This window comes from Pogona vitticeps, chromosome 2, assembly GCF_051106095.1.
Source record: "Pogona vitticeps strain Pit_001003342236 chromosome 2, PviZW2.1, whole genome shotgun sequence".
Taxonomy (NCBI): domain Eukaryota; kingdom Metazoa; phylum Chordata; class Lepidosauria; order Squamata; family Agamidae; genus Pogona; species Pogona vitticeps.
In genome coordinates, this window is record NC_135784.1 from 123,975 (window position 1) to 137,702 (window position 13,728).

Genomic DNA, 13,728 nt, shown 5'->3' on the forward strand with positions numbered 1-13,728 from the left:
CCGAGCCAGGCTGACCCGTTCCTTCTGGCCACCGGGCAGGTTCACGCCCTGAGGAGGAGGTGGAGGAGGAAGAGGAGGAGGAGGAACAGCAAAGGCACCCTGGGGTGTCCGAATGGAATGGGCTCGCGCAAGAGGTCCAACCTCCCCTCAGCGTCTGGAGTTCTCCTGGATTGCGAGGCAGGGGCGTCGGATGCCGGGATCTATGGCGGGAGCCTAACGAGCGCGGCGCCTCGATCAGGCCGCCTGCAAAAGCTGCCTGAGGGTTAGGGCGCGCGTCCCACGTCAAAGGGACTTTTCCCACAGGATGGCTCGTCTACAAAGCAAGGTAAGGATCCTGCAAGCGAGACCTCACCCAACACCGGGAGTCCAATATCCAAGAGACGCTCTCGTGACCCGAGAAGCCCGGACAGGGACAAACTCGGCCTGCAACAACTCCCGGGAGAGACTCCAAAGGTCCGCTCTCCCCCCCCACCCCCACCCCCACCCCCCCCACCCCCCCGCCTACCTTTCCTCCAGTCTCGGTCTGGTCTCCCGATGGGAAACTCTCCCGGTCCCGGCCTCCAGCCCCCTCTTAGACCGGCTCCCCTTCATTTCCAGCCCAAAGAGGATGTTCTGCTCCAGAGCCGCGTTCTGGATCCAAGCTCGTGGAGGGACGTAGGCGACCGAGCCCTGCTGCAGGGAAAGGGGAGCCGGAGGTTCAGGATTGGGCCCCCCCCCTCCCCAGCCGCCTGGCCCGGCGCTCCCCGAGTCGGCGGCTTGCTCGCCCCGAGACCCGCTCCTTCCCGCCGCCTGCCGCCCTCCTTGCCCCACACCGGGAGACACTCGGCCCACGAGAGGGGCCGGTGGGTCACTTCGGGGGGAAGGAACGGCTCAGGGAAAAGTGTCCCCCCGACACAAGGCGAACCACAGGCGAGAGAGGAAGGCGGCGCTTCCAGAGTGGAAGAGAGAGCTCCTTCCTCATCCCGGACACGAAGGGCATCCATTTAGTCTTGCGAGTTTCAAGGGCAAACAGAAGGCGGACTTTAATTCCTTCCCTTCTGCAGAAATTCTGCTGGAAGAAAAAGTCCAGGGTGGCTTTTCTCTCTGGTCCCTCCTTTCGCTGCCGATGAAGAGCAAGCCTGGGGCGTTTTAGGCCGGCTTTGATCAACAGCAGGAGAGACGAAACCCCAACCCCCCCCGCCGGGTGCTCCGCAGTAGGAATCCTTGGAATATAGACAGCATTTCAGTCTTGCACCTCAAGCGTCGCTGCCTAGGCGCCCGGTAGCCAAGAGGACATGGCCGGGCTCTGAAAATAAACATGTCAGCCTTGTTACACCTGATTAGCTCTACTTTCCTGGACGGGTCTCCTCTGGAGGCATTATGTACTTCAGTACACTTGTCCCTGGTGGGTATTTTTCTTGCTGGTGCAGTTTTTAAAATCTCCCTTTCTGCTTTTATTTAAAGATCAGTAAATAAATTTATACAGGCACATACCACAATTGGGGCCAGTGTACTCCTTTTTAAGATTTATTTTCTTTTTACTCTGCTGTTCTCCTTAAAAGGACACAAAGTCTTTATATACCGTAGCTCAATTGTGATCATGGTGTCTTGGAATTACAGCCCCCCCCCAAAAAAGTAACTTCCTCACTTTGTGATTAAGACTTAGTTCCATTCAGTGCATGACTGCTTTAAAAGTATTTTTGGGACACAAAAGGATGAGACACAGCAGCTTTGCAAATAAACGGGGATAAAACTTTATCCCTCTCCAAATGCACCACTTCAAAGTTCTCCTGTTTGCACAGCCTTCCCTTGCTACTCTGTTCTCTAAGAAAGGCTGGGATTCATAAAGCCATGTCCCAGAAATAGCTCATCTTCACTGTATTGTGCCAGGAAATGGAAACATAGGTATACACTGTAAAAAAAAATCATAAATATTTGTATCCTTTCTTTCCTCCACAGAGGAATACAGTCAATCTTCACTGTATTGAGTCAGGAAACATATACTGTATATTCAGAGTATATATATGTTGCTGCTCAGAGTAACACACATCTTGTAGACACTAATAAAATAAATTCAGTTTCTATACACACACACACTTGATGTGGCTTGCAACTTATGGAAGGAACTTCATGCTAAAATAAACGTGACAGCCTTAGAGATTTCTTTCCCTTCTTTACTCATGAGTAAACATAACGATTATGCAGTTGAAGCCTTAATGACCTGTGACATGGAAAGAGAATAAGTTGTCTTGGGAGGTTTTATTTAAAATTCAATTTATTTATTTACTTCTCACACTTCTACGCCGCCTTTCTCCTGGAGGTGGGACTCCAGACGGTTCACAAATCATTAAAAGCACAAGAATTAAAAACACGCAAAGAAAATTATCAAGCAAGAAAAAGATGAAAATAATTGCAAACTGATTTTATAGAAAGGGATTTGATTATAATGATTTAAATTAATTACAAAACAGTCTGAGTGGGGCAAAAGCATTTTTAAAATAAGGATCTTATTAAAGGCAAGTGTCAGGCAATGTAGGGTGCTGGATCTGGTCAAGGTTTAAAAGGATTAACATAATTTCTCCTTAATATTTCATTTAAGGTGCAAGCCCTTAGGAGTTTAGAAAGAGCAGGGAATCCCCTTTTTAATTCTGCTTTTCCTGAGATGTGAGTTTGGGGGGGGGGGCGGGGAAGAAGGCTACAATGTCATCCACTTAACTTTTTCCCTTTTCTTTTAAAATCCATCTCAGTAAATTTGGGAGCAGCCTTAATTGCCTCCTTCACAACCCGAGGCGGGGGGGGGGAGCCTAAAACCGCAGAATTAATAGCTGGGAGGACTCGAGTCTGGAGAGATTAACTGTACGACTTTAAAAAAGGAAAATGAATTTCCAATGCATTTTTCCCGTCCCATAAATAACACTGATTTTTTTATTTTTTGGCAACCCATTTCCTGGGCTGGAGGACAATGCCGCCATAGGCGTCGAGTCCTAGAGCGACCACCCCCGCGGCGTCCATGTTCTCCCCTCACCGGAAGTGCAAGGGTCTGGCCTGCCGGCGACACTCTACCCTCCCCCTCTCAGTGGTGGACCCTTTCGGTCATGAAATCCCTCTTTTGGGGGCTCCCTTTGCCTTCCAGCCTGTCTTTATGGCAGCCCTGGATCAGAGGAGGGGGCAGGTCTTTAATGTCCACCCTCAAATGGGCCATAAAATAGTTGAATGCCTTGAATTCCCGGTTAAACGTCCCTCCCATTGCCCAGCAGAAGTGCAAGGAAGGGACTCGGGGAGCAGAGTTAGCTTCAAGTTCCCCAAAAGGGTCCACCCCTCCACATACCCCCCTCTCCACTGACACTTACAGCCTCAATAACTCACTCTGAGACGTTAGTGAGAGGAAGAATAAAAACTTGAACAGTGAAGAGAAAAATAGCAAACTGCGTAGTTTTAAATATTGTCTTTCAGTGACGTTAACCACTGTGGTATACTCATTGTTTTCAACTTTACTGTTTTTCATTGTTATTAAGCTGTCTTGGCTCCTTTTCGAGAAGAAAGGTGGGGTAAAAATGTTTTAAATAGTAAATAAACGTAAGTGCTTGCAGCAACAGGCCACAAGACTGAGGAGGGAAAGAGACACAAAGCAAGGAGGTGGGGCTCTCTTGAATTCGGAGGCAGGGAGGGAATTATTGGCTAGACAGGTAGATTGACAGCCGCCCAAGCCTAGAAAGGTCCTGCCCAGCCACAACTTCTACAGGCAGCATGCAAGGTTGTAAAACAACAAAAAAAATAAAATAAAATGGGGCTCATGTTTTAGCCTGATTAAGAGTTGTGTGGAACCAAAACACTGGCTACATTTGTAACTTTTTTGCAGCGGGAATAAATATTAAACAATAAACAATAAGCAATAAACAATAAGCAAATTCTTCAAGATGGCAAAATGACAAAGAATAGGTAAAGAAAGAAAGATTAAGAGTTATCTGGAGGGAAGGCCTGCTTAAACATCCACATTTTTACAGGGGTCTTAAAAACACCCAGCGACGGGACCTCACAAATCTCTGGTGGCAGGTTGTTCCAGAGGTAATAATTTAGCTGTCGTGAAACCAATTGTGACTTACGGCAACTCTCCTATGGTTTCCTAGCTTAAAAAGTACTCAGATTTACTCAAGAGTGATATCCCATACAGGTACCAACCAGGCCTCACCCTGCTTAGCTTCAGAAAGCAGAAATCCCGCACTGCTGCTTAGGAGCCTTCTCTCTGAACAGGGAATTAGCCAGAAGGAGGCCTAGTTAAGCCTCAGAAGTTTTTAGAACTCAGGAGTAATATCCCATTTTGTTCTGTGGCTCTTGTAGTCATCGTCCTCTTAGAACTGCAGAGTTGGAGGGGACCCTGTCCAGCATAGGGACAGGGGTCACAGGGGCAACGAAGGCCAGGGGAGGAATCCAATTCCCCACCTCTGGCTCCACAACCAGAGAGAGACCTCCAACTTATGGCAACCCTATGGATTAATGACCTCCAGAAGGTCCTCTTATTTAACACCCCGCTAGAGGTTTTCCCACTTGGGCAAGCAAGTTAATTAACTTTCTCAATGAACAACATGACCTTGTGCTTCGCCGGCCCTCGGTTTCAGCTAAAGTCCCTTCCCCTTGGCAGGTTCTGCAAGATCTTGGCTACAGGAAGCTCGTCCTGCAGGTCGGCCGGGGTGCCGTGTGTCCAGATGCGTTCGCCACGGCGGCTTTCACCCTGGACGCGTTCCGGTTCAAGAACTCCATCTCCGCAGACGTCCAAACGGCAGATCTGGTCATAAGTCATGCAGGTAAAGCTTCTCTGATGGGAACGGGAAACAGAATGCCACGGATGGGGAGACTCATTAAATAACTCTTTTCCCCCCTTTCCTCCCCCAGCCACTAAACAAGAAGACATGGAAAGGTGGTGTAGCAGTAGAGGAAGATCATCATCCTCTTAGAACTGCAGAGCTGGAAGGGAACCCAGCCCCGGTCAAGGAGGAATCAAAGTCCCAACCAATCTCTAAACCAATGGGCTACTGGCAGTGAATCCGATCTCAGCTCAATACGTATTGTTAATACCGGCTGCCAGCAAGGACTGTCCGGTGCTTTGGGTGGCGTTCTTTCTTAGCCCTCCCTGGAGATGCTGGGGATTGAACTTAGCACCTTCTGCATGAAAAAGCACATGTTCTATCACTGGGGGGTACAGCCCCTCCCCAGAGCAACACCTGCTCTTTCTTGATGGAGGGCTTTGCAGTTGCCAACCAGACCTCAAATCAGAAAATAGTGCTGGGGTGCACTCTTTCAAATTTGGTTGTTTTTTTTTTTACTCCCAACATCCCAGGGTCCTCCAAGAGTCTCCCAGGCAGAATTCTGGGAGATCTAGCCTATAGACACCCACACGTGGATACCTTACATTTTGCTACTCTAGAGAAAGCCCCCCCCCCTCTGAGGTCAGCTTTGCTTCTTGGGCCTTTGTTTCGCATTGGAAGAAGGGGAAAAAAAGGGGGATATATAGCTGTGCTTCCAGGGAGGTGCAGTTCTTTGGGGGGTGCCTTCTAGAGAGCCTAATGGGCAGCAACACGACAACTCCCAGTGTCCTCCATGCCCAGGTCAGCCATCCTCACTGCCACATGGTCTTTCACAGAGAATAATGCGAACGCTTTGTCCTCGTTATCCTTCTACGGGTGCAGGCAGCTGCTTGGAAGTCCTGGAAGCTGGGAAGCCGCTTCTCGTAGTTGTGAAGGACAAGCTTATTGATGGACAACCATCAGTTAGAGCTGGCCAAGCAGCTCTGCCGAGACGGGCATCTTTTCTACTGCAATACTAGGTAGGGGGGCTCTTCTGCACATTCTCCTTGGCTCCTCCCCAATAATGTGGATCAGAACTGGAGAAATTCAACTGTCTCTAAAAACTTCCCTTGCTCTGCCACTGACTTCAATGGCAGTCTTTTCTCTGACTCCAGTAGTGAAAGTGAACCCATCTGGAAGTAACACATTGGGGAAAGGTGCTATGGGGTGATAAGAGACAGGTGCAGCGTAGGAATTCAGCACCACTTGCCCATGTTGCCTCATTGGTTCTGTTCTGTTCCTGCCAAGAGGTTCTTTAATTCCTCCTCACTTTCTGCCATCAGAGTGGCGTCATCTGCATATCGGAGGTTGTTGATATTTCTTCCGGCAATCTTAGTTCTGCCTTGGGATTCCTCCAGTCCACTGGTTCTTAACCTTTGTTACTCAGATGTTTTTGGACTGCAACTCCCAGAAGCCTTCACCATCAGCTGTACTGGCTGGGGTTTCTGGGAGTTGTAGTTCAAAAACACCTGAGTAACAAAGGTTAAGAATCACTGCTCCAGTGGAGCCTTCCGCATGATGTATTCTGCATATAGGTTAAATAAGCCGGGGGACAATATACAGCCTTGTCGTCCTCCTTTCCCAATTTTGAACCAATCAGTTGTTCCATATCCAGTTCTAACTGTTGCTTCCTGTCCCAAGTATAGATTTCTTAAGATAGTGAACAAAAGCTAAAATTTATCTTAGTGAGCAAAAGCTGAAATTTATATTAAAATGTATATCAGAGTAGCCCACATCAGGCACTGGAAATACTTAACATAAACGAATGAAAAGTTTTATATCTCACCTCCCTCCAGACTCTGAGATTCCCTAGAGTTCCCTTTTGCCTGTGGATAGTCAAAAGACACTGCCAGCTGTCCTGGTCCCTCCAGCAGGGATTATTATTATTTTTTTTGCTATTAAAGGCTCCAACCCCCATCCTGAGCTTCCTCTGGCACCAGTGCTTCTTGACCTTTGTGCAGCGCTACAAGGAGGATTTGCCCTCTGAGCACAAAGAGGCCGTGTTGGAGTTGCTCAAGTGTCACAGCCATGCTCAAATCTCTCCAGAGATTCGTAGGGAGCTAGTGAACTCCAAGTGTCGGGACGTGGAGGGGATGCAGCTGGTAGCCATGGGCTGAATGAAAGAGATGGACTCCATATATTGGACGTATCCAGTTTTGCTCAAAATGGAACTCTGTTAAGTCAAAAGCATAATTTATAATTGTTTCCTTTAAATAGACCTGCACTCTTTTTGACTTAGATCTACAGTATTTGAAAGGCTGGTATCCAACCTGTGATGACTAAATCTTTTCACGGTAGAATTGTAATGTTCACTGAGATCACTACTGCCAGAAAGCCTCTTGAAGGTTCTGGACAAAAGACGTTAATAAACAATGGCGAGATCAATTTGCTGGGCAGCAGATTAGTGGGAGGTAAAGAATCCATCAGCTGGATATGAGGAGTCTGGAAATCTGCAGCAGATTTCTTTGGTAGATCTGAAATCTAAAGTGGGTCTTCATAATCTTATTTGAACCTGGAAGGAATACAGTACACGTATGTGTAATCTGTATCTGTGTTAAGTGACACAGTACATTTCAAAATTATGAGGACATAGCACTGTTATTTTAATAATAACAATAATAAAATCAGTGAAATTTTGTTAGTCACAAATAACAGAGGAAGAAAAAGAGAGAGACAAGAAGGAACCTTTTTGGCTGCACACCCTGTCCCGCACCCCTGGCTCCCTTCCTCTCTAAGAACCCAACGCAGTGCCATTAACCCTTGCTGAGAAAGTGAAGTACAACTAGAAACCCATTAGCTTCATCATCAGCATGCGGATAGAAATCCCAGGTTGGTTGAAGCCTGACAATACCCTCCAAAATACTTTTATGCTCCCCTTGGTGGTCACAACCCACGGGCTGGCAGTTTTGTTTGTGCTGGGAGAAGTCCCCCAGGACAAGCACTTGGTAGAGCACAGTTTACTGAGCAATTTGCACGTTGCCCCTCTCTCTGCTTGGCAGCGTTTAGCTGAGGTGATTGACTGAACTGAAATTGCTAAAGGGATTACATTAGTGAAGTCTTTAAAAGGCAGAAATCAAGAAAGATGCTAATTATTCTTAACCTATGGAACAAGAAGACTTTGCTGGATGAAGAAATGATAATAGAGACATTTGGCAGTTTTACATGTTTTTTACTCCCCAGAAAAGGAGAGAAGGATGTGGCAGTTAAAAAAAAAACACCTTTATTGCATTATCAGAAAACATCAGTTTTTGTAATAACCAGATTTCAAGGAATGATGAGTATCATATGGACAAACTTTCTTTAAAGCTCTAATGTGTGTGTGTGTGTGTGGACGTATAAAAGGCATTCTTCTCCTCTCCATACTTCTACAAAGTCCTAAAAGATACTGACTTTCCATTTATCGGATGTTCTGGTGGCACTTTAATTATAACTAATCAGGCTGAAGCATCATGAGGGGTTAAAGAAAATGCAAAAAAAAAAAAGCAGCTTTTTCTTGCTGACAAAATATGATGGTCTCCAGTCAGTGGTGTTTTAGGTAGCATCAATTTATGTTTCTTTTCCAGCGGAAGGGCCGAAAACAAAGAAATACCACTACAATTCAAAATATACGGTTTGCACCCATTACTACTGCTCACTCACACCTAATATTTTGCAAAAGTGATATTTTATAAAAGCAGCATTTAGAAAAAGAGAACACCTTTTTTTCCTGAACAAACAAGAACACAATTCTAGACTCCAGTGCAGTCTGCAGCGCATCAAAACAGAATTGATCCCTTCAGACCTCTGTGGAAAAAAGGGGGATCTCTGCCCCAACCCCCCCAGCTTTCACTATGGCAAGCAGCACCTCCATAAGCACCTACCAAAAGCAAGCCCCAAACCACTCATTTCCACTGAAGCGTTCAAGGACTGTGCTACCGTTAACCTCCAGAGGAGAACTAGGACTTTCTCGGTGTCGAGTGAAGCTGGAAAAGAATGCTAGCCCTACATTTACGTCTACAATAAACTTGGGCTTCTTCCCACTGCCGTCTATGGCGCAGGGTCATGAAAGGTGTTTTTTCAACGAAGAAGGTCCTCAGGTGAATGCTTATACTTCGTGGAAGGTGGAGGTTAGGGTCTCCTTTCTTGACCTGCATGCAACAGGCAGGCAGCAACGACGGGGACAAAACTAAGGGTGATCAGCCAGCACCCCACGGACAAAGACCAAACCCAGTAGGAAGAATGTTTTGAACTGTCTCCATGCTCACCATCCCCTCCCAAGCCCACGTACAGTTCAAGCACCTCAAGATCATCAGGTCAGAAAGATAGAAAGAGCCACACTGCAAAAGGCTCCCCCCCCCCACCCAAAGTTCTTCTTCTAAGACCCAATTTCATCGGAGTCTTGTTACAAAGATGGAATCCTTTCCCTTGCTTCTTCAGGGATAAGCACACTCGGGCCAAATGCTTCAGGACAGGCCTCTTTTTTCCTTGCCTGCATGAAGATCAACGTGCTTTTGGGGGGGGGGGGGGAGAGGCGGTTACTGGGGTGGCCGGATCACAGGTTTATGTCGGTGACGTCCGTAGGTGTGCTGGTCAGGTTAACTTCCTGGCTGTCAGGATAAACTGCATTCTTGGAGGGGTTGTGTTCCTGCCTGGACTGGGATGATGTCTGTTTCAGGTTCTCATCCAGGGAAGCCTCAATGTGCTCCTGGCAAGCTTTCAGGCAGTCCTAGGGAAAGAGGGAGAGAGAGAGAGCAACACCCAAAGAGGTTGAAAAACAATGTTCAGTTCTTTCATTGTGTCATCACCACCTGCAGCACTCACACAATGAGAACTGAGCATCTTCAAATATCATCATGCAGGGCAAGCGGAGGGAGCATCTGTTGGAGTTACATTTTACAAAGAGCATTTATGCTCAGTAAAGTTACAAGAGGCAAAGACAGGCAGGTGGAGATTAATGAGTTTAACTGACCTTGAGAAAGGCGGAGTGCGTCTGAGTAAGATCAGTATAATCAAGAAGCAGTAGCAGTAAGAGAAAGCAGTAAAGAAAAGGGAGCAGGATGGGAGGGAGGAACTATGTAAAAAAGAAATACAGTGGTGCCTCGCTTAACGGGCGCCCCGTTTAACGACGAAACCGCATGCGACGAAGATTTTGTGATTGCTTTTGAGATTGCATTGCAATGTTCCCTATGGGGGAAAACCGCTTTGCGATGATCGGTACCGTTTCGCTTACCGATCATCACAAAGCGATGATTTTTTAACAGCTGATTGGCAGTTCCAAAATGGCCACCGGGTAAACAAAATGGCCGCCCGCTGTGTTTTCGCACCGATTCCTCGCTTACTGGGCAGTGAAAATGGCGGCCGTATGGAGGATTTTCGCTTTAAGGTGAGTTTTAAGCCCATAGGAATGCATTGAAGGGGTTTCAATGCATTCCTATGGGCTTTTTAAAATCGCATAGAGACGAAATCGCTTTGCAGAGATTTTTGCTGCACCGATTATCGTCGCTATGCGAGGTACCACTGTATTTAACTTGCATGAATTAAATGTGAATCATGCTTTTCTAGAATAAATAACTATTCATGTTAAGACTCTCTGCTGTGCTATTTGGCACTTAAAATATAGGAAGGGGACTACAAACCCCATCAGTATCTGCACTACTCAGTTATACAAGTTTAATACCACTTTAACTGTCATGGCTCCATCCTACTGAACCCCGGAATCTGTGCTTTGGTGAGGTGCTTTGAAATCTCCGCTAGAACTCTATTGCACTTCCTTGAGCAACAGCAAAGAACCCTGTAAGAATCTCAGCAAGCTACAGAGCCACAAATACTTTGCCAAACTACTGAGCCAAATCTGGAAGACCAGCTCTGGTGCTCGCTAACTAAGGCAATGTGCTGACACTCTGCAGACTGTTGCCATTGCTGCTGGAGGCAGAATACTGAGAATGACCCTTCGGGGAGGCTCTACCTAGAAATGTGAAAGGAAGCACCAACAGGACCTCATTCAGAGGGCAGGGAAATCCGCAAAGTAGCTCTCAAAAATCTCTCAATCAGAGAACAGAAGGACATGAAGTTTTATATTATGAGGGACTCATGCGTGACAGTATGCACAGCACACAAAAACCTTTGGGTTTTATGAAAGTATATTTCTTAATTGTTCCAAGCTACATACATTTCCTTAAAGGTAGCTGACTTGCATAATAATGCACATTGAATTTCAGAGCTTTCAAGTTCTAGATGTGCAGGGAATTCTTAAAAAAAAATCAATGGGTTTTATGGCTCTACTGAAATTTTTCTTCCTTATACCCACTTGAGGATCTTCATGGGGTTTATTAGTTGTGCCTGTGGGTATTTCGGCAAGGAGAGGGAAAGAGAGCAACTGTCCAACAAATTCGAAACTTGCATGGAATACAGTCACTGGAACAAAATACTTCTCTGTGCAAAGACTGGTAGGAAGAAGCAGAACTGAGAAACGGATGATGCACGTAACGTTCAGGGGATACCCAAATGCTGGCTGACACTGGTAGTTAAGACCAGTGGAATGTGTTTTTCCCCTTGCAGCTCCACAAAAGGAAGACCTTCTCCTTAATTCATTTATCTTGTGTGCTTCCTAGATTGTGAAGAACCAGTACAGGATTGTGGCAGTCCCTCCTCTCCCATCCGTGACACAAGATTCCCAATCACATGTTCAGTCACTCTAGAGCTCTTACTCGTCCATTTGTCTACACAACACAAATGGTTCATTCTTTTCGGTAGCCCAGGTTTTAAAGCAGAGTTGGACAAATGATGACTATTCCAGATGCTGGCAGACTGTAACTCTTGCGATCCTTCATCATGGGATATGGTGGTTAGGACTGACTACAGCTGCAATCCAACAGCTACTGCACGATGGGCAAAGCAGCCAAGGAGATCCTGGCTGGACAGAAACTCCCAGTCTATCCTAAAAAAATAACCCATCTGTGATGATTTGTGTTTTTATGTGTATTAGAATGGGATATGTAGTACTAAGATTGTCCCAATAGCATCCATTTTGATTTAAAGTCTGTTCTGTAGTAGGAAAGTTTTACATGCTGTTCCAGAGAAGCTTCGCTCTCTGGTTATCTTGTTGCTAAGCTGAGTGGAGAGCAGAGAGTTTCGTAGTCAAAATAATTCTGCCACAAAGAATGATAACAACTGAAGCTCCCTGAGAAAGTTAGGCGGAACAACAAGACCCAGGAGGCATTCTGGGAAGAAGAAGAAGAAGAAAGAGAGAAAAAAAGATGGAGTTTGCCTGAGAAGGGGCAGACACGTGCTTTTCCCATAATGGACTGGTTTTCATCTAGCATCAGCCTTTGAAGACCCAAGACACGTGAGATGGATGATTTATGCTTTTTGTTAGTTAGCATAGTTTCATTTCTTTATTTTTTTAGCTGGCGTGGGGGAGTGGTGTGTTCCGTTGGTCTTGAATGAAAATGTACCTACTGACTTAATTTACTATCAACTGAAACCTTTTCTAAAGTATTCTTTTTAATAAAACAGTAATGATTGGTTTCTATGTAGAAGCTTTGTTTCTTGAACAGACCAGCTGAATGTCTAATTGGCCACGTGGGTTTGCTACCAAACTTTCAGAGCCAAATCATTCTGAGTATATCTCATGGTTATGACTGTGTTGCTTTCTTAATAAGGAGATTGGCCTCTGAGTAAGAAAATTTAGACAGAACTTGGCTGAGTTCAATTGGCTCTGCTCAGCAGTTAGAAGTTTGTCTGGTTTTTCTTACTCGTCCCGATTTCCTGCACCCCCATAAATCTCTTTGGAGATATGGGGCTGTTGACATGGTTGGCAGCGGTCGGACGGAACACGTGCTTTAGTGTGATTTATGGATTTATGGTGCTTGCTTTGTAAGTGAAGCTGCAGGCATTCTTCCGGAAGCCTTGGCTGAGGGAGTGCGTGCATGCTGACAGGCTGTAAATTAGCCAAATTGCTTTTCTCTTTCCAGCTAAGGATCTTACGGAAAGACTTAGCTGCAGTGAGGTCTGATAAGAAACAACGCTTAAGTTTTAACAGACATTAAATTCTGTTTAATTGGGCTGTTTAATGAGTGGGCATTTTCATGCAAGTAAACGGTCGCCCTTCGGAAGCTCCAGTTTAGGGCTGTTCCTGCCAGAGTGTTTTATGGCTTTGCTCTCGCCCTACAGTTTCGGCTACATGGGCAGAGAGAGATTTTACTTTTTGGGTCAGATCGGTGTTTGCGTTGGTTGAAGCTTATATGGATCAACACTTAGCAGGAGAAGAATTTTTGGAATTGCCTGAAGAGCAGTTTGTGACTCAGAGAAAAGTTAAGATTGGTGGTGCATCTGCTAGGCTGCCTTTGGTTAGTAAAGATGTGAAGCCCTTGCATCAAGAACTTTTGGAGGCTCTTGAACACGACGTCTTGACTCCAAGTGGAGCTAAGCAAAGGATTACTTATGATTCTTCACAACTGAGAAGGGAATTACAAAAGGGAGATATAATGGCTAAACTCCCAGCACAGGACGTCCAGGATCTACTTAGATCTGATTCAGATCAGACTTGGACTAAGTTGCAACAGATGGATCAGGCAGAGGAAATGGCGGGTGCCAGCACTCCAGTAGGGAGGGGAGTGCCAGGCAGAGGCATTTCTGATGGGACAGCAGGAGCAGCAGCAGCAACAGCAGCCGGTGCTGTGGGTCCTGATCCTAACAAGAGTCTATCACCAGTGGATAAGTTAGCAATGGTGTTTGCTGATTTTGTTGCTTGTCACACTCAAACTATTCGTAATCAGAGCATGGCTGATGAGTTATTGAAGCAGTACAGAGAGGCAGAGGTGGAGCGTTTGGTTAATAAGCTGAAGGAAAAAGAGGAGTCTGAGGACTCAATAGCCAGTGTTGATAGAAGCAATCTACCTTACTACCATGATGACCTACCTGTTAGGGC

The 13,728-nt window shown here is 46.0% G+C and overlaps 2 protein-coding genes across 3 annotated transcripts in view; one reads left to right on the forward strand and one right to left on the reverse strand.

Annotated features, from left to right (window-relative positions):
• Positions 1–3,904: 3,904 nt before the first annotated feature.
• Positions 3,905–7,049, forward strand: LOC144587070 (UDP-N-acetylglucosamine transferase subunit ALG13-like). Its single transcript, XM_078386420.1, is given in 4 exon segments — positions 3,905–3,918; positions 4,513–4,778; positions 5,655–5,722; positions 5,724–7,049. Coding segments are annotated over 4 exon segments (429 nt in total). The 3' UTR covers positions 5,805–7,049.
• A 350-nt stretch (positions 7,050–7,399) lies between these two features.
• Positions 7,400–13,728, reverse strand: part of LOC140704270 (G1/S-specific cyclin-D3-like) — a 65,935-nt gene continuing 59,606 nt past the window's right edge. The window contains exon 5 of one of the 2 annotated variants that reach the window (XM_072988970.2): positions 7,400–9,525. In XM_072988970.2, the coding sequence (XP_072845071.2) occupies positions 9,352–9,525 (174 nt within the window). In that variant the 3' untranslated portion in view covers positions 7,400–9,351. The remainder of the gene's footprint in view (positions 9,526–13,728) is intronic. The other variant, XM_072988971.2, reaches the window with a different exon arrangement.